The sequence below is a fragment of the Lepus europaeus genome, chromosome Y (assembly GCF_033115175.1).
Source record: "Lepus europaeus isolate LE1 chromosome Y, mLepTim1.pri, whole genome shotgun sequence".
NCBI classification, from domain to species: domain Eukaryota; kingdom Metazoa; phylum Chordata; class Mammalia; order Lagomorpha; family Leporidae; genus Lepus; species Lepus europaeus.
In genome coordinates, this window is record NC_084851.1 from 21,859,239 (window position 1) to 21,878,103 (window position 18,865).

An 18,865-nucleotide genomic window follows, 5' to 3' on the forward strand; every position below is an offset into this window, starting at 1 on the left:
GCTCAACATTTTAGGAAAATGAGACAAAGGGATAAGCAGAATCTTCAACAATAGCATTTGGATTTGCCAGTATCCTTCTTTTAGTAATGGATGGCACAACTATGAAACAGACTGAAAAGGATATAGAAGATTTGAATATGATAAAACAAAGTTAATCGATATATACCATACTAATCAAGAAAATATGGCTTTCATTTAGTGTGCATGTGACATTTTCCACAGAAAGAAATTTGCTACATCATAAAATCACCTGAATAAACTTGGATGAACTGAAATCATTTAAGATATTTTCTCTGACCACAATTAGGAGTATTTGCTCTAGTGGTTAAGATAATAGTGTGTTGGGGTTGGTGCTGTGGCACAGGGGTTAAATCCCTGGCCTGAAGCACCGGCATCCCATATGGGCACCGGTTCTAGTCCCAGTTACTTCTCTTCTGATACAGCTCTCTGCTGTGGCCTGGGAAAGCAATAGAAGACGGCCCAAGTCCTTGGGCCCTGCACCCATGTAGGAGATCTGGAAGAAGCTTCTGGCTCCTGGCTTCAGATCAGCACAGCTCCAGCCATTGAAGCCATCTGAAGAGTGAACCAGCAGATGGAAGACCTCTCTGTCTCCACCTCTCTCTGTAACTCTATCAAATAAAATTGAATAAATCTTTTTTTAAAAAAAATCAAAAATTAAAATCAGAGCACCTAAGTTCAAGTCTTGGCTCTGCTTTCATTTCAGCTTCCTGCTAATATGTATCCTGCTAGGAAGCAGGTGATGGCTGAAGTAATTGCATCATTGCCATCCATGTGGAAGACTTACACCGAATTTCTGGTTCCATTTTGCCTGGATGAACTCCAACAGTTGTATTTAGGAAGCTCTGCAGTCTCTCTCTCTTACAGACTCTCTCTCTCTTTCAAATTTTTTTAAAATAAATTCTAAAATCCAAAAACAGAAGGATACTTGAGAAGTTATAATATAAGTGGAAAATAAGCAGTACATTGTGGGAAAAAAGTAAGTAATGGAATGGAAAAAAAACCTCAAGGGAAATTATAAAATATTAGGAAATGATATAAGATGAAAACACATTACACAAGAACTCATGATTAAAAGAGTGGTAGATGGAAGTTATCAGATCTAAAAATCTCTATTTTATGAAGAAAAATATATAAAACCAATAAGGCAGACTTCCCATTTAAAAAAAAAAGCTAGAAAAAGCTGGGAAAACTGAACTCCAAAAATAGCATCATAAAAAAACAGACTCAGTGCAAAAGGACCGTTCATTGTTGAGAAACTTGGGGCTGGATTGATAGCAATAGGAGCAGACCCCCTCTGTCGATCAGTATGCCTCTAACTATAAACCCAACCACTACTCCTAAGTTCTCTAATGGATTCCACTGAAAACTACATTTGCCTCTTCTCTTGATGATTGATGCTGCTAGAAGAGCTATACTGTCCCTAGTGCTAATTTCTGTCTGCATTGAGCTCATGGGAGTGGCACACTTGCTATCATCATGCATTGATCTTGTCTACACATCTACTAGCTTGGCTTGCTGGGTGAGGAAGTGTGCAGGGTGTAGACCATGCTGCAGCTGCAAGTAATGACTCTGGATATCATAGATTTTGGCAGGATATTTGAGATCTGCATCCAAGACAAAAACTATGCTACTCACCATTCAGCACACAATTTTGACAACAGCCAAATTACCTCTATTTCCTATCTAATGACCCAGGGATTACACATGGGTTCAGACAGAAGCTGCATGCATCGAGGAGGGGGAACACTAGGAATCCTGAACTCCAGTAATCTCCATGAGCAGCTACACAAATGACAGCAAACAACAAACAAGTGAGCTCCTAACCACTTTCATTGATGTTCTCTGCATCACCTGGGCTGTCTCGGCACCCAGGATCTGCATCACATCACAGACCAGACTCAATCTGGACAAGATGTATGAGATCTGGGCTATGTCTTTATGAACAATCCAAGCTTCCTGCAATGTGCTGTATCATCCCCAGTTGCTCCATCCTCTTCATCTTATCTCCATGATCATACCCACCTCTCTTGCCCAATACCCAAGGGTATGCCAGCCTCTGTCAACTGATGGTCCTCTTTGGAGGTTGTTTTCTTCCTTTCCAAAGATTCTATGGAGGACTGGTACTATGGCATAGTAGGTTAGCCTCTCTGCAGCATCAGCATCCCATATGGGCACCAGTTCAAGTCTGAGCTGCTCCCCTATAATCTAGATGTCTGATAATGGCCTGGGAAAGAAGTAAAGATGGTCCAAGTGCTTGGGCCCTTGCACCCACATGGGAGACCCAGAAAAAGCTCCAGGCTCCTGGCTTGAGATTGGATCAGATTTGGCTGTTGCAGCCATCTGGGGACTGAACAAGCAAATGGAAGGCCTCTCTCTCTCTCTCTCTCTCTCTCTCTCTCTCTCTCACACACACACTCTGCCTTCCAAATCAATCAATCAATCTTAAAAAGAACACTATGGGCAGTAAGGGGTTACCACAGCTAGTGGAAGGCTCCTTTGCTGGAGTGATGCTCCAGAAGGGATCAGCAATAGATTGGCAGGCTTTGCCTTACAGTGGGCTCTCAGTAGTAGTTGGTTAAGCTGCCATAAAGGCCTCTACATAAGGGATATCTATTTACCACACACACGACACAATAGTTCTCACTATAAAATGATATTACAATTTAAGTTCCAATTATCTAGCTGTGTTTTTTCCCTCAAATTTACTGCAGCCAAGGAATACTACAGAAAATGATGGATCATTCCTTCTTTAAGGTCTGGGGATCAAACCATGAACAGTTTTTATACCACACAGTATTATCATAAAGCCATGGGTTTCACCTCTCACAGAATAAAGGAAAAATAATGGCGATAAGACAGGCATTTCCGCTCATTTCCAACAAATAACGGAAGATAAAAAGCCATTCCTGTTTGATCTCCCAATTGAGGAAGAACAGGCCTGGCAATACTTCTAGGTTTATGGAATCAAATAATCCCAGTGATAGAATCAACTAGTCCTTACTTGAATAACCCCATCCTGAATATTTCTAAATCTCTCACACAGGGTCTTTCCCTATATAGCAGAATCATCCATTTGTTAAAAGATTTATTTGTTTGAAATCAGTGTTACACAGAGAGGAGTAGGGACACACAGAGAGGGAGATAACTTCTATCCACTTGTTCACCCCTGAAATGAGAGAAATGTCCAGATTTGGGCTGATCTGAAGCCAGGAATGCAGAACTTTTCCAAATCTCCCACATGGGTGCAGGGGCCCAAGGATTTGTGTCATCTTCTGCTGCTTTCCCAGGCACATTAGCAGGGAGTGGATGGGAATTTAAGCAGCCAAGGCACCAACTAATGCCCCTATGAGATGGCACCGCAAGTGCATTGGCTGCAAAACCTCTTACCTTTAAGCCATATCCTGACCTAATGATGCCTAGTCAGGCCATGAGAAAAAAATCAGCCCTGAAACTCAGTTCTAAGCATGATGGTTGACCCAGGTACACAGGCAGCATTGTCAACGTGTGGGAGGGAAGTCTTGAAGACTCTGAAATATCCCTAAATAACTTGTCAGTGCATTATATACAATATTATTCCTCAAGAAATCCAACAGGAAATTCTAAAGTTCAAAGATTTAATTGAGAGTTTTGGATATGAAAAAAAAATCATCTGAAGTTTAAAACATTCCATCAAAATAAGACTCCACATCATTGAAAACATCATCACTCATTTAACCAGGATATTTTGATCAAGAACTATAGACCAGATATAGTTTTAAGATCACTCACATTTGAAAAGTTCATAATTTTAACTTTTTTAAAAAAAGATTTATGTATTTATTTGAAAGACAGAGTTACAAAGAGGAAAGGAGAAGCAGAAACAGAGACCTTCCATCCACTGGCTGGGCCAGACTGAAGCCAGGAGCTCCAAAACATCTTGATGGTCTTCAATGGGGTGCAGGGGCCCAAGCACTTGGGTTATCTTTCACTGCTTTCCCAGGCTCATTAGCAGAGAATGGGGTTATGGAATTTTAGGGAATATGGGATACTGGTGCTGCAGGTAGATTTACCTGTGCTGACAGCACAGGGCCTGGGATCCCTCTGGTGATATTATTCCCAAGCTCCCCTATCATGATCCTCAAATCCAGCTGGCAGCATCATGCCTTGGGGTGCAGTGTGAGGCCGGAACCACTGGGCACTGTAGAGGGCCACCCCTAGCTAGCCATAGAGCTTGGAGTTGAGGTGGACATTGAAGCTACCAGGTAACTCAGAAATCGGGGGTTTGTGTTGACTCCAGGTGGCTGCAGCACAGCTTGTGTTGTGCTGGTTCCCCAGCAAGGAGAGCTTGTACACACAGGACCCACCCACCCACATCCATTGCCTGCCCCCCAAGATGTAGTAGACACCAGGCATCTGGTGCCACTGAATCCTGCCTCTGTTTAAGGAAAGGAGAAAATTGTGTACATCCAGACAGTAGCAATAGGGTGACATGAGAGCCAAAGATGCACCACCCTGTTGTTCTCCCATCGCCCATCCCCTCTTTCCTGACTCATGCACCCACCTCTGCTCCACCAGCCCACTGCCCATCTCTCGTCTCCTTTATGCCCCAGGCACACTCAGGACACTGTCACTACCCACCCTCCACACTCACCAGCCTGTGCCTGCACTGCTGGGAAAGCTCTCATCAGCCTGCTTCTTTCCCCCTCCTGGCTGTCGGGTTCTCTCTTTCCTCCTTGCCATCTACAGCCTTTCAGAACAAAACCATGCCTTTCTGAACATCTGCCTTGAAATTCTCAGTCTTCCATCCCCATTCCTTTACATGGTCAGCTCTGGTTAGCTCTGGACTAGGAAGGCCTTTGACTCTGTCACTGGGCCCCTCAGGTTCCCTCTTCTGCAGTAAGCACATCATCCTTGGCTTCAGCTTCACCCTCCACTGCCTCAACCCAGAGCTCAGATTAGGAGAGTTAAGTAGGGGAGGGCTCCCCCATCTATGCCTAGCTGTGCCTCCGGCTCTGGGAACCCACACCCGTTTAAGACTAAGGCCTGAGACAAATTTCATTTGCCCTGGAGGGGAGCACTGAGGTCAGGAATGCTGCTGCTAGAGTTCACAGCTTTAGGATTCCCCCAATGACGTGAGGTGGAGGGGGAGCCACAGTGCTCCCTTTTGCTTCAGTCTTCTCCTGACTTCCATCCACCTCTATGCCAACTCTCTGGATGAAGCCAGGAGCCAGGAGTTTCTTCCAGGCTTCCCATGTGTGTGGCAGGGGCTAAACACCTAGGCACCTAGGACTCTGTTTTTTGTATTTTGAGTTTTTAAAACTTTTATTTAATAAATATAAATTTCCAAAGTACAACTTTTGGATTATAGTGGCTTCCCCCCCTCCCCATAACCTCCCTCCCACCACAACCATCCCATCTCCTACTCCCTCTCTCATCCCATTCTTCATCAAGATTCATTTTCAATTATCTTTATATATAGAAGATCAATTTAGTATATACTAAGTAAAGATTTCAACAGTTTGCACCACACAGATTTAAAGTGTGTTCTCCTGGCCATTAGTGGAATGCTGGATTGGAAGTGGAGCAGCCTGGAGAACTGGAGCCCATATGAGATAACAGCATTGCAGGCTGTGGCTTTACTTCATAGGCCACAAAGCCAGTCCCTGGAAGGGTTTTCCAAATTTGAGTAAGGATATGTCTCTGTCATTCCTTTCCCAATGAAAAGTTGCTAGCAAGCTATAATATAAAATATGCAGATTATGGTGTATCAACACCATGCAATCAATTGAAGAATAGGCTACATGCGGAAATCCAGAAACAAAGCAGAACCTACTTCACTATTGGCAGTGACTTTCGTAGATGATGGAATCACATGTTATTGTTCATGTTAATGCTTTTCAGAATTCTCTTTTTCCAAAATGAACATTTTCTTTAGAATAAAGGAAAAAAGTCACCCATGAGTCTGCTATATTGATAAAAATCTCAGTTATTATAGTTTTGACACCTTTTCCTATCTGAGTGCTTTTACACAGGTATAATCATAATGTACATACACTGTTTTATCCTCCTTTTAAACAAGACATTAATTTATATGAGAGGTTTTACATACAGCATTGAATGCATGATCCATAAAAGTACATAATGTGAGCTGTGTTAACTAAAGATGTTCTCTAACATATTATTTAAATAGCAGAAGATAAGCCCCACAATGGGAGATAATACTTGTAAAATATATATCCACAAGAATTGCCTGCAAATTTTATGAAGCTTGTGACATTTAATAAGGTGATAAATCCTCCAACTTAAACCTAAAAAAATTGAGTTTTATTTACATAGGATATATGCAGATTAGAAATAAATACATACAATATATTGAACTTTAGGGAATTGTGAGATAAAAGAATGAATGTTTCATAAAATTAATGCAAATTAAATGCCAATGAGGTGGAAACACTACATATTTATAAAATGATCTTAATAAATAATCATGATGGTGCCAATTGTTTACTAGCATATAGAGTATTCAAAAATATTATTCATTACTGGTCAAAATGGCTAAATCCTTCACAAGATATCTGGATAAGTTATTATAAAGCCTATGATGTATCACCATACAGTGCAGGAAAGATGTCCTGATATTTTTACCCAGCTAACTTGAAAGCCTAAACCCACAGTCTAGGATAAAAACACATACAGCAGCTTTATTCCTAATGCCTAAAACCTGAAAGAAATCACAATGTTCTTTAGTAGATAAACAGAGGGCCAAGCTGTCCCAGTAGGTGGAGGCTCTTGAAGGCACATGGGATTAGGAAATATGGGGCATGGACACTGGACATGGGGACACAAGAGGAAATGCATGGCCTGGAGTCACAGGATTCCAGAGACAAAAGGAGGACATTGGCAGGGAAGTAGCAGGCAGACAACTGAAGGAAGCTGTAGTTGTAAGCAAAGGGCAGAGTGGTACCCAAAGGCTTCCATGAACTGGGAGTAAAGGGATGAAGTCACGGCAGGGCAGGAGAAAGGCCACTCTATAAAGAGAAGGACTGGAGACACAGAAGTCCTGACAGGTTGTATGGACAAGGGAGGTTAGCATTTAGGGAAAATTAGGGCTACATACAGAGTGGCTGGGGACACATGAGGACTGGCATGGTGTGCAGGCCCAGCAGGAGACTTGAAGAGAGATGTGCTGTACATAAAAGAGATGAGGACTCTCACAGCTGGTACATGCTGCAGACACAAGGAATAGAAGTGTTAAAGAGCTGGCTTAGATAACACTTTTTAATTGACAAAACTATCAAAATGAACAAGGGTCCCAGATAAAGATGTTGAAATTGCAAATAACATATGGGTTTTAGAGATATGCAAAGTGAGCAGACACATGGAACTGGAAACATTAGGAGGCAGACAGGGCATATTATTACAGGATTTGGAAACACAGAAAAAATACAGGAGATGCAATATACATAGTCACAGTAGGTGGAGACTTGCTTAGAGAAAATTTAGAGCCTCGAGTGATTGAGAACCAGTCATTATGGCTTCCCTTTTTAAAACTGATTTGTTTATCTGAGAGAGAGAGAGAGAGAGAGAGAGAGAGAGAGAGAGAGAGAGAGAGAGAGTCTTCCATCAACCCACTGGTTCACTCCCCAAATGGTTTTAATGGCCAGTCTGAAGCCAGGAGCCAGGAGCTTCTTCTGGATTCCCCATATAAGTGTAGGGTGCAAGTATTTTGGAAATCTCTTGCTGTCTTTTTCAGGCCATTAGCAGGAAGCTGAACTGCAAATAAAGCAGCCTGGACTCAAACTGGCACCGATATGGAATGCTGGGGTTGCAGGTGCCAGCTTTACACACTATGCTACAATGCCAGCCCTCTGTAGTTTCTTTCTTAAGAACTAAAATTAGCTATAGAATAATCCATAAAATAGAGGAAAGCAAAAACAGGCAGGCATCAATGAAATACCTGTAGAAAAATGCACAATAGAAATAAGGAAAAAGAGTTCTTAAAGCATATTCACAAAATTAATAAAAATTAGTATAAGTCATTAAGAAAATAAAAGAGAAATACCATACAAACAACCAGCTTCAGGAATCCAAATAGCATCATCTTCAAAAATTTTCCTTTTTTTTTTTCTTTTTAAAGATTTATTTGAAAGTCAGAGTTACAAAAGAGGCAGCAGAGTAAAGAAAAAAAAAAGAAAAAGAAAAAAAAACTACACACATAACATGAACAAACACAGAGAGAAAGAGAGACAGAGACAGAGACAGAGACAGAGACAGAGACAGAGATCTTCCATCCTTTGGGTCACTCCTAAATGGCTACAGTGGCTAGGGAGGCAGAAGCCAGGAGTGAGAAGCCAGGAGTTTCATCTGGGTCTCCTGTGTGGGTTGCAGTGGTTCAAACACTTGGGCCATCTTCAGCTACTTTCCCAGGCCACTTAGTGAGGTGCTACATCAGAAGTGAAGCACACAAGACTTAAATTGGTGCCTTCCGATCCTGTCCCAGTTGCCCCCCCTTCCAGGTCAGCTCTCTGATGTGGCCAGGGAGTGCAGTGGAGGATGGCCCAAGTTCTTGGGCCCTGCACCCCATGGGACACCAGGAGAAGCACCTGGCTCCTGCCATCGGAACAGCGCGGTGCGCCGGCAGCAGCGAGCCTACCGCGGCGGCCATTGGAGGGTGAACCAATGGCAAAAAGGAAGACCTTTCTTACTATCTCCCTCTACTGTCCACTCTGCCTGTCAAAAAAAAAAATTGGTGCCTTTATGGGATGCTGGTATCCCAGGCAGCAGCATTACTCATTACACCACAAAGCCCCCCAGCTACCCTCCGCCATTTATAAACCTTAACAAGATAATAAGGATTGTGAGAAATAGTTTGGAGTAAAAATTTTTTAAAGAGATATAAAAAGTCACTGTATTTTGTAAACCAATATACCATAACACAGATATTGCATAATGGAAAAGAACTTCCATATAAGTTAAATAAGACTAATCAGCATTGGAAAAATCAAATCAATGAATTTAAAAATTCCACAAGCAAAATTTCAGACTCAGAAAATTCTAGACATTCAAAGAAGGTTGTTGCTCATTTACCCAGATTCATCCAAAGTGGCAATAAACAGAGATATATTTGAATTTCTTTTGAATTCATTGCTTTACATTAGTGACACAGTCAGATCATGTGGAAGAAACTTAATATAAATCTTTAATAAGAGATACAGGTATTTTAAACAAAATATGAAAGCAGAAGAGATCAACAACAAGCAGGATACATTAGAGGATGCAAAGATGATTTAACATTCCAAAATAATCCAAGTAAATAATTCGTGTGTAAGAAAAATATAAGTAAATCACATGATCGTTGAGATTAAATGTTGAAAAGCTTTTAATAAAACAACTTATAACCATAAAAAGAACAGAAAAAATAATAGCAATTACCTAATAGTAATTTAGATTGGCTACAAAGAAGTAATAATAAACAGCATAATTAACACAGAACATTAAATGATTTTTACCTGGAAATAATCGTGTACAAGGTTTTCTCCTCTCTTTCTTCAACATTGGATGCATAATTAGGGAAATTAAACAAAAAGAGCCAGGAAGACATAGAAAACCTAAACAGACCAATAACTGACACAGAAATTGAAACAGTAATAAAGGCCCTCCCAACAAAGAAAAGCCCACGGCCAGATGGATTCACTGCTGCGTTCTACCATACATTTAGAGAAGAACTATCTCCAATTCTTCTCAAACTATTCAGAGCAATCAAAAAAGAGGAAATCCTCCCAAATTCTTTCTATGAAGCCACCATCACTTTAATTCCTATGCCAGAAAGAGACGCAACATTGAAAGAGAATTACAGACCAATATCCCTGAGGAACATGGATGCAAAAATACTCAATAAAATTCTGGCGAATAGAATGCAACAACACATCAGAAAGATCATCCACCCAGACCAAGTGGGATTTAACCCCGGTATGCAGGGATGGTTCAACATTCGCAAAACAATCAACGTAATACACTACATTAACAGACTGCAGAAGAAAAACCATATGATTCTCTCAATAGATGCAGAGAAAGCATTTGATAAAATACAACACCCTTTCATGATGAAAACTCTAAGCAAACTGGGTATGGAAGGAACATTCCTTAATACAATCAAAGCAATATATGAAAAACCCACGGCCAACATACTATTGAATGGGGAAAAGTTGGAAGCATTTCCACTGAAATCTGGTACCAGACAAGGATGCCCTCTCTCACCATTGCTCTTCAATATAGTTCTGGAAGATTTGGTCAGAGCTATTAGGCAAGAAAAAGAAATTAAAGGGATATAAATTGGGAAGGAAGAACTCAAACTATCCCTCTTTGCAGATGATATGATTCTTTATTTAGGGGACCCAAAGAACTCTACTAACAGACTGCTGGAACTCATTGAAGAGTTTGGCAAAGTAGCAGGATATAAAATCAATGCACAAAAATCAACAGCCTTTGTATACACAGGCAATGCCATGGCTGAGAAAGAACTTCTAAAATCAATCCCATTCACAATAGCTATAAAAACAATCAAATACCTTGGAATAAACTTAACCAAAGACATTAAGTTTCTCTACGATGCAAACTACAAAACCTTACAGAAAGAAATAGAAGAAGATACCAAAAAATGGAAAAATCTCCCATGCTCATGGATTGGAAGAATCAATATCATCAAAATGTCCATTCTCCCAAAAGTAATTTATACATTCAATGCAATACCAATCAAGATACCAAAGACATTCTTCTCAGATCTGGAAAAAATGATGCTGAAATTCATATGGAGACACAGAAGACCACAAATAGCCAAAGCAATCTTGTACAATAAAAACAAAGCTGGAGGCATCACAATACCAGATTTCAGGACATACTACAGGGCAGTTGTTATCAAAACAGCATGGTACTGGTACAGAAACAGATGGATAGACCAATGGAACAGAATAGAAACACCAGAAATCAATCCAAACATCTACAGCCAACTTATATTTGACCAAAGATCCAAATCTAATCCCTGGAATAAGGACAGTCTATTCAATAAATGGTGCTGGGAAAATTGGATTTCCACATGCAGAAGGTTGAAGTAAGACCCCTACCTATCACCTTACACAAAAATTCACTCAACATGGATTAAAGACTTAAATCTACGACCCAAAACACCAAATTATTAGAGAGCATTGGAGAAACCCTGCAAGATATAGGTAAAGGCAAAGACTTTTTGGAAAAGACCCCAGGAGCACAGGCAGTCAAAACCAAAATTAACATTTTGGATTGCATCAAATTGAGAAGTTTCTGTACTTCAAAAGAAACAGTCAGGAAAATGAAGAGGCAACTGACAGAATGGGAAAAAATATTTGCAAACTATACTACAGATAAAGGGTTGATAACCAGAATCTACAAAGAAATCAAGAAACTCCACAACAACAAAACAAACAACCCACTAAAGAGATGGGCCAAGGACCTCAATAGACATTTTTCAAAAGAGGAAATCCAAATGGCCAACAGACACATGAAAAAATATTCAAGATCACTAGCAATCAGGTAAATGCAAATTAAAACCACAATGAGGTTTTACCTCACCCCAGTGAGAATGGCTCACATTCAGAAATCTACCAACAACAGATGCTGCAGAGGATTTGGGGAAAAAGGGACACTGACCCACTGTTGGTGGGAATGCAAACTGGTTAAGCCACTATGGAAGTCTGTCTGGAGATTCCTCAGAAACCTGAACATAACCCTTCCATACAACCCAGCCTTCCCACTCCTTTGGAATTTACCCAAAGGAAATTAATTTGGCAAATAAAAAAGCCATCTGCACGTGAATGTTTATTGCAGCTCAATTCACAATAGCTAAGACCTGGAACCAACCCAAATGCCCATCAACAGTAGACTGGATAAAGAAATTATGGGACATGTACTCCATAGAATACTATACAGCAGTAAGAAACAACGAAACCCGGTCATTTGCAACAAGATGGAGCAATCTGGAAAACATCATGCTGAGTGAATTAAGCCAGTCCCAAAGAGAAAAATATCATTTGTTTTCCCTGATCGGTGACAACTAACTGAGCACCAAAGGGGAAACCTGTGGAAGTGAAATGGACACTATAAGCAACAATGAACTGATCAGCTCTTGTCCTGACTTTAGATGTACAATGTAATACTTTATCCTTTTTAGTATTTGTTGTTGTTGTTGTTGTTCTAGTACTAGTGGTTGAACTCTGTAATTAACACACAATTATTCTTAGGTGTTTAAATTTTAACTGAAAAGTGATCCCTGTTAAATTTAAGAGTGGAAAAAGAGAGGGAGGAGATGTACAATTTGGAAGATGCTCAATCTGACTCACCGCAAATGGTGGAGTTAGAAATGTGCCAGCTAATTCCAACACAATCCCATCAAGATGACATGTACCAATGCCATCACACTAGTCCAAGTGATCAATTTCAGCTCACAATTGATGGCTCTGATAGGTCTAAGAGTCAAAGGGATCACACAAACAAGACAAGTGTCTGCTAATACTAACTGATAGAATCAAAAAGGGAGAGAATGATCCAGCATGGGAAGTGGGATACACAGCAGACTCGTAGAATGGCAGATGTCCTAAGCAACACTCTGGCCTCAGAATCAATCCTCAAGGCATTGGGGTCTGGCTGAAGAGCCCATGAGAGTATTGTAGGCATGGAAAGCCAAGATATCATGGAAAAATAAAAGACCTAAATGAATGATCTCCGTGAGTGACATCTCAGTGGAAAGAACGGGGCCATCAAAGAAGGTGGTACCTTTCTCTGAAGGGAGGAGAGAACTTCCACTTTGACTATGACCCTATCAGAATAAGATCAAAGTCATCGAACTCTAAAGGCTTCCATAGCCCTGGCAACTCATGACTAGAGCCTAGGGAGATTACTGACGCCATGAACAGGAGTGTCAAATTGTTAAATCAGCAACAGGAGTCACTGTGTACTTATACCCCGTGTGGGATCTGTCCTTAATGTGTTGTCTAATGTGAAGTGATGCTATAACTAGTACTTAAACAGTATTTTTACACTTTGTGTTTCTGTGTGGGTACAAACTGATGAGGTCTTCACTAATTATATACTGAATTGATCTTCTGTATATAAAGATAATTGGAAATGAAAAAAAAAACAACCTGGTGTTATATTGGAAATGGCATAGAAAATTAATTAACTTTTTAAAAAAAACTATTATGTAATATCTCTGTCTTTAATGTGCTGTACATTGTTATTTAATGCTATAATTAGTACTTCAATGGTCGTTTTCACTTTATGTTGCTATATGGGCAAACTGTTGAAATCTTTACCTAATATGTACTAAACTGTTCTTCTGTATATAAAGAGAATTGAAAATGAATCTTTATATGAATGGAAGGGGAAAGGGAGCAGGAGGGGGGAGGGTTGCGGGTAGGAGGGAAGTTATGGGAGGGGGGAAGCCATTGTAACCCATAAGCTGTACTTTGGAAATTTATATTCATTAAATAAAAGTTTTTAAAAAAATAAATAAACAAAGAAAGGTATAGGGTCAGCTTTAAGAAATTGAACTCTTAATATGTGATAATCATAATAGGATATGTAGACAAAATCCAACACAAGCCAAACCAAATATGAGCTGATAGGTGAATTAAGCAAAATTATTGGGTACAGGATCAATACAATCAAGTGGGTTACCAGGTCCCCATAAAAACAAATATAAAACAATGGTAATGGACAAAGTACAATCCAGAAAATGAATATCTGTATATGAAATACTCTTCAAAGCCATACTTAACAAAAATCAAATGACCTAACAGACAAATAAGCCAAGAACACAAAGAGAAAAAGGCCCAGAATCCAGTAAACAGTAAACTATAACTCACCTGAGGATTATGGCAAGCTCCAGTTTCAAGGTCTGAACAGGATCTCTGGAGATGGGATCCTGGGGCGGGGCACCGCCCTCTGCTGTCGGGAAGGCCAAGTTTCAGGCCTGAGGCCAAGCCTCGCCTCTCACTCCCCCGACTAGGCCCAACCCCAAGGGCCCGCCCTTAGGCTAGGGACAATGCTGATTGGATATGTCCTCTGTGAAGTCCTGAGGTCTCTGTGACTGTGGAATCAGGCGTGCCATGGCAACAGGGCAGACCCTCTGGGGATCCTCTTCCCGTCCCCACGGAGTTCAGCCCCTGGTTCTGCTCCCAGAGCCCCGGTCAGCTCAGACGCTTCTACCCTGAACTCCCCTCAGCGCAAGCCCTGAGAGGATGCCCGGAGTCCCTGGACGCCGGCAGCAAGGAGTGTGAGGGTCCTGGGCCCACAGGAGGGGAGGCAGGTGGGCAGCTGGGACCCTGGTGTGTGGCCCTGTCTCAGCGTGCAGCTCTCTGCCTGAACCCGGCCTCACCTCTCCAGGTTGTGTGGGGAGAAGGAGAATCTGAGCCTCACGCGTGACCTCATTTCCTTGAGTTGGGCACCGGGGTCTCAGGTCCACAGCTTTCCCTAGGGTCTGAGTCAGTGTTCTTGTAAGACCCCGAAAGGTGTCTCACAATTCTACCGACCCCAGAAGCACGAATTCCACTCCAATCGATGCAAAAAGCATGAGGAAGTTTATTACATCTGCGCAGATGGGCCGTCTCTAAGCACAACAGCACCCTCTGGTGCAGTGCAAGAAGAGAGGCCCCGATCATCAACCGCACAGAGTATTTAAGGCTTAAAACCACAACATTAGCATATCTCCACAGCATTACAAAAGATCACAAGATAAACCACAGCATGACAAATAATCACAAGGTAAAGGGTTTTTCCAGGGTAAGGGGACAAAGACCTTGAGCAAGCACAAATACGGGGTCATCGTGACCAAAAACTTAACATAGCTCCTAAAATAATTATCACATGCTCCATTATCTCATAAAAGCATTAACACATTCATCACATGCTACAAGTTCAGCTAAAATTCAGTTATCTTATAAAAGCATTTTGCAAGCCCAGCTATTTTATACAAAAGCAAAACAATATGCAGTTAGCTCAAGCAACTCCATTTTAACCCCATCCTGCCTTATTTTCTCATTCGCCCCTTTTCTTTTTGTCAAATTTTAATCTTAAAATTTAAGGAATTACTTTTTAAATTTTGTAAAGGGAGCAGGGTGTTTAACAATTAGAATTAAGAGGGAATTAAGAATACGCTTCCGCCTGGTCCTTTGTTTCATAGGGGAGTCTGATCACAAGACAGGCCGGAGATGTCCCAGGTGTCTCTTTCTTCCACGTGATCTTTATTGGAATATGTGGGCTGCCCATCACCGGCGCCCACCAAATCCGCTGCCAGACACAGGTTTACAAGCACATCTCTGTGCCTTGCAGCCGAACTTATGAGCACAGAAGCAAGTCTGCAGGGTAGGGAAAGTATGCCCCGCAGGATAAAAAGTTACAAAAAGGCATCAGAATTCAAAAACAGAAAATACAACAGAGACAAAAACAGAAAACACATCCCTGAAGAAGTCATACAAACTTGGGTTGATACCTGGTGCCTGTTTAGCTGAATTACCCAAATACTTTTTGTGACTGTGACTTTCACACACCCTCTTCGACTTACTTTAAACATTTTACCACTTCCATTTTAGTCTAGAGTAAACTAGCCATCCGGATAAAGTTATTCTTACAAACCATGTCCTTTCCTTATATAAAAAGCTCTTTTTTTTTCTTTAGCCCTTCTTACCAACAATACTCTTTTCTTTTATGTCCTTCATTTTTAAACTTTGGCACTGCTGGGTCAGGACCAAGGCGTGGGTGATAAACAATTTTACTTTTAATAAACTAAAGAAGCCTATTTATTATGCAGGGTAAAAATTAAAATAATATTACTAAGGGTCAGCAATACTTCTTCTTTAGCAATGACAATATCACACAGATCTGTTTGGTAACTTTCAGAAAAATCTTTTAACCAGAATTATGTATAAACTTTTTTACAAATCCATTTTCCCAGCCTCCGTTTTGCCTTATCCATTCTCCCATCCTCCTCGTTATGAACTCAGCCACAAAATAAGGGATGGGCTTAAAAGTGTCCACATCTGGAGCAGCCTGCTCCCGGAGGAGCTTCTTGGCCAGGACCCCTTTGAATGCGAATATAGTCACAATCCTACCCCAGTTGACGACACCGTCCTCAAACTCTTTTTCCATCACTTGGTTGAAAATCGTTCTGGCAGTCTCGACGGACGCGACAGGCACATTGTGCAGGTACGGTTGCAGAGCCTCTTCCACTTCTTGCTGGATGGAGAAGGTGACGTTCTGCAGCACCCTGGACGTCTTGCTCAATCCCAGTCCAGGCTGCGGCGTCTTCAGGATATACAGCAGATAGTCCTGAGCCAGCATGTGTACATAAGCAAACTCGCAGTCACTCATCTTCTGCTGCTCGGAGAGCAGAGCCAGGGACTGCTTCTTCTGGAAGCCTTTGAAGCCCTAAAAGGCAGACATCTAAGCAGAGTCTGGCAGGATAGGGAAGTTGCAAAAGGGTAGCAGCATATAAAAGATATGTAGCACTATAAAAATGTGTAGCAGCAATTTGACCCAGTCTCTAGTGCCAGTCTCCACCATTAATTATATGTTTTACCTAACTATATCCCCAGTACCTTGGCTACCGCTACCACCATCTGACTTACCCTATAAACACAATGTAACTTTCTATTTCCAACACCTGTGCCACCGTCTGACTTACCCTGGAGACGAAGGCCGGCCCAGTGTCTGACCCCAGTACCTTTGATAGTCCAAATCAGGGAAACATTGGAGCAATTTTTCTTCCTGGTCGATAAAGCCTCTGTCCATTTTGAGTTCCCTGTGGGTAGTGGCGAGAGCGTACCTGCTGTTCTCGTGCATTGCCACCCGCTCCTTTTTCTTAGCTGCATGGAGTGCATGGTCCATAGCGATCAGCCCTGCCTGCCGAGCAGAGTCCTCGGGGGGTTGAAGGTGGAAACCCAGACGTGTCCCAATGAGGGAGGGGCCGAGGGGCTGCTGTCGCCCAGTCTCACCACTCCGCTGCTGTCATCTTTTCTCTTGTCATCTTGCAGGGGCCGTTTCGGTCAGTTCAGTCTCGTGTGGCAGTCGTACACCACTAGATTCTCATTGTTAGTCGGACCTTAGGCAGATTTGTCCTTTTGGGCACTTCTCTGTGCTTTTTGTCAGTCTCCGGGGTCCCTGCCTATCCTGATTCTCCCTTACTCTGCTTGCTGTTAACTGTGGTGGCCAGGATCCTAGTTAGTTCCTCTTTCTTAGCCCATTTTAAACTTCCCCTTTTTTAACTAAATAACTTTAACCCCTTCAGCTAAGCTCCTCAGGAGAGTCTGGCAGTAGAGTCTGGTCTCCTACAGAGTTCCATTTAAGTGTAGTAAAATTAATGTTAGTAAAACAGGCCCTGCAAGTCCTGTCAGGGCTTGTGATCCCAGTTATATGGAGGAGGAGGACGGCCAGTTAGAACGGGCTGGGGGTCCTTCCTCCTCTATTTCATCGGGTTCTTCCTCCTCCATTTCTCTTCTGGTTTCCAAAAAGGGCACCGCGGGCCTTCTTGGGAAGCAGGGGATATAAGGTGCCCTCCTAAGGAGGCGGGGGGAATAAGGTGGTGGAATATCTTCCTGCTCGCCTGGAGGAGCTAAGGGTTTTTCAGGTTTGAGGGTGTCCAATTCCTGCAATGGATAGAGGGTTGAGGTAGGGTATTTGCCCTGGTCTGCAATTTCCGATACTAGGGGTGTTGCGGGTAGGATCGGAGGGGGTTTGGGGCTCGACGCCACCCCCAAGGCAACTGCTGACAATTCAGAACTGGGCTTCATCCTCAGGGCGGTGGTGGGTATAGTGGGATCGAGCTCTGCCATCGCCCTGTTGGAAAGGAGGAAAGGTTTTACCCAGTTTGGGGGTTTTTTTGCCAAGTTCTCCCACACAAAGATGTAGGGCACTTGATTCGGGCGTCCTTCTTTACCTCCCCTGCAGACCTGGCTCTTCACCTGTAAGATAATTCTAGAGTCAAAAGTCCCATCCCGTGGCCACCCGATGTTTAAGGCTGGCCACTTGTCCAGTTCTTCTTCTGCACTCTTATAGACAAGTTTTGGGCCCGCTCCCGGACCTCTCTCCAATGATCTAGAGTAAGACTCAAAGGTGTAGTTAATTCTTGTCCCATGTTGAAGGGGAAAGGCAAATAAGAAAAGTATATTAGAACACAAATAACAATCACAAAACTCACAAAAACACTGCACACAACAATGGAACTAAACCTGCGCGCCCTAATAAGACGAGACCTGCGCAACAAAACTGAAACCAAAACTTCCGACGGGAGCAGCTTCTGCCACCAGCCCTCTCCCGGGGAAGAAAAACTTTTACCTGGTGGGAGAGCTGCCTGGCCGCCTCCCCCGAAACACCAAAACCAAAGCTTCCCCACAAAACTGAAACCACCGACGGGAGCGGCTGCTGCCACCAGCCCTCTCCCGGGGAAGAAACCTGGTGGGAGAGCTGCCTGGCCAGCCTCCCCCGAAACACCGCCACTGGAGCGTCTTCCAGGGCCTGAGCCAGGGGTCGCGGACACGTCTGTCCTTGCCTACTACTGGCTCACTACAGATACAGGTCCTGCGCAGGCACAATTTCATACAGAAACATAAACACCGGTACGTCAAGCGCCCCGGGGAGATGGACAGTGAAACACCGCCCGTAAACGCAAACACCAATAAAACTCACAAAAGACAATACACGGAACAGAAGAAAACTCACCTCCGATTGGAAGATGGCGCGTGGGTCTGGGGTCTCGAATCCCGGACGAGCCCCCAAGAATGTAAGACCCCGAAAGGTGTCTCACAATTCTACCGACCCCAGAAGCACGAATTCCACTCCA

General features: G+C 42.5%; 1 protein-coding gene and 1 pseudogene across 1 annotated transcript; one reads left to right on the forward strand and one right to left on the reverse strand.

Moving 5' to 3' along the window:
* LOC133754147 (nuclear receptor subfamily 2 group C member 2-like) overlaps nucleotides 1–18,865 on the forward strand; it is a 685,228-nt pseudogene that overhangs the window by 465,219 nt on the left and 201,144 nt on the right.
* LOC133754234 (bcl-2-related protein A1-like) lies at nucleotides 15,937–16,447 on the reverse strand. Its single transcript, XM_062184727.1, has one exon. The coding sequence runs from the start codon at nucleotides 16,396–16,398 to the stop codon at nucleotides 15,937–15,939; it is 462 nt and encodes a 153-aa protein (XP_062040711.1). The 5' UTR covers nucleotides 16,399–16,447.

Excerpts from the sequence above, each read along its gene's own strand:
- LOC133754234 (XM_062184727.1), bottom strand. The coding sequence starts at position 16,398 with ATGAGTGACTGCGAGTTTGCTTATGTACACATGCTGGCTCAGGACTAT.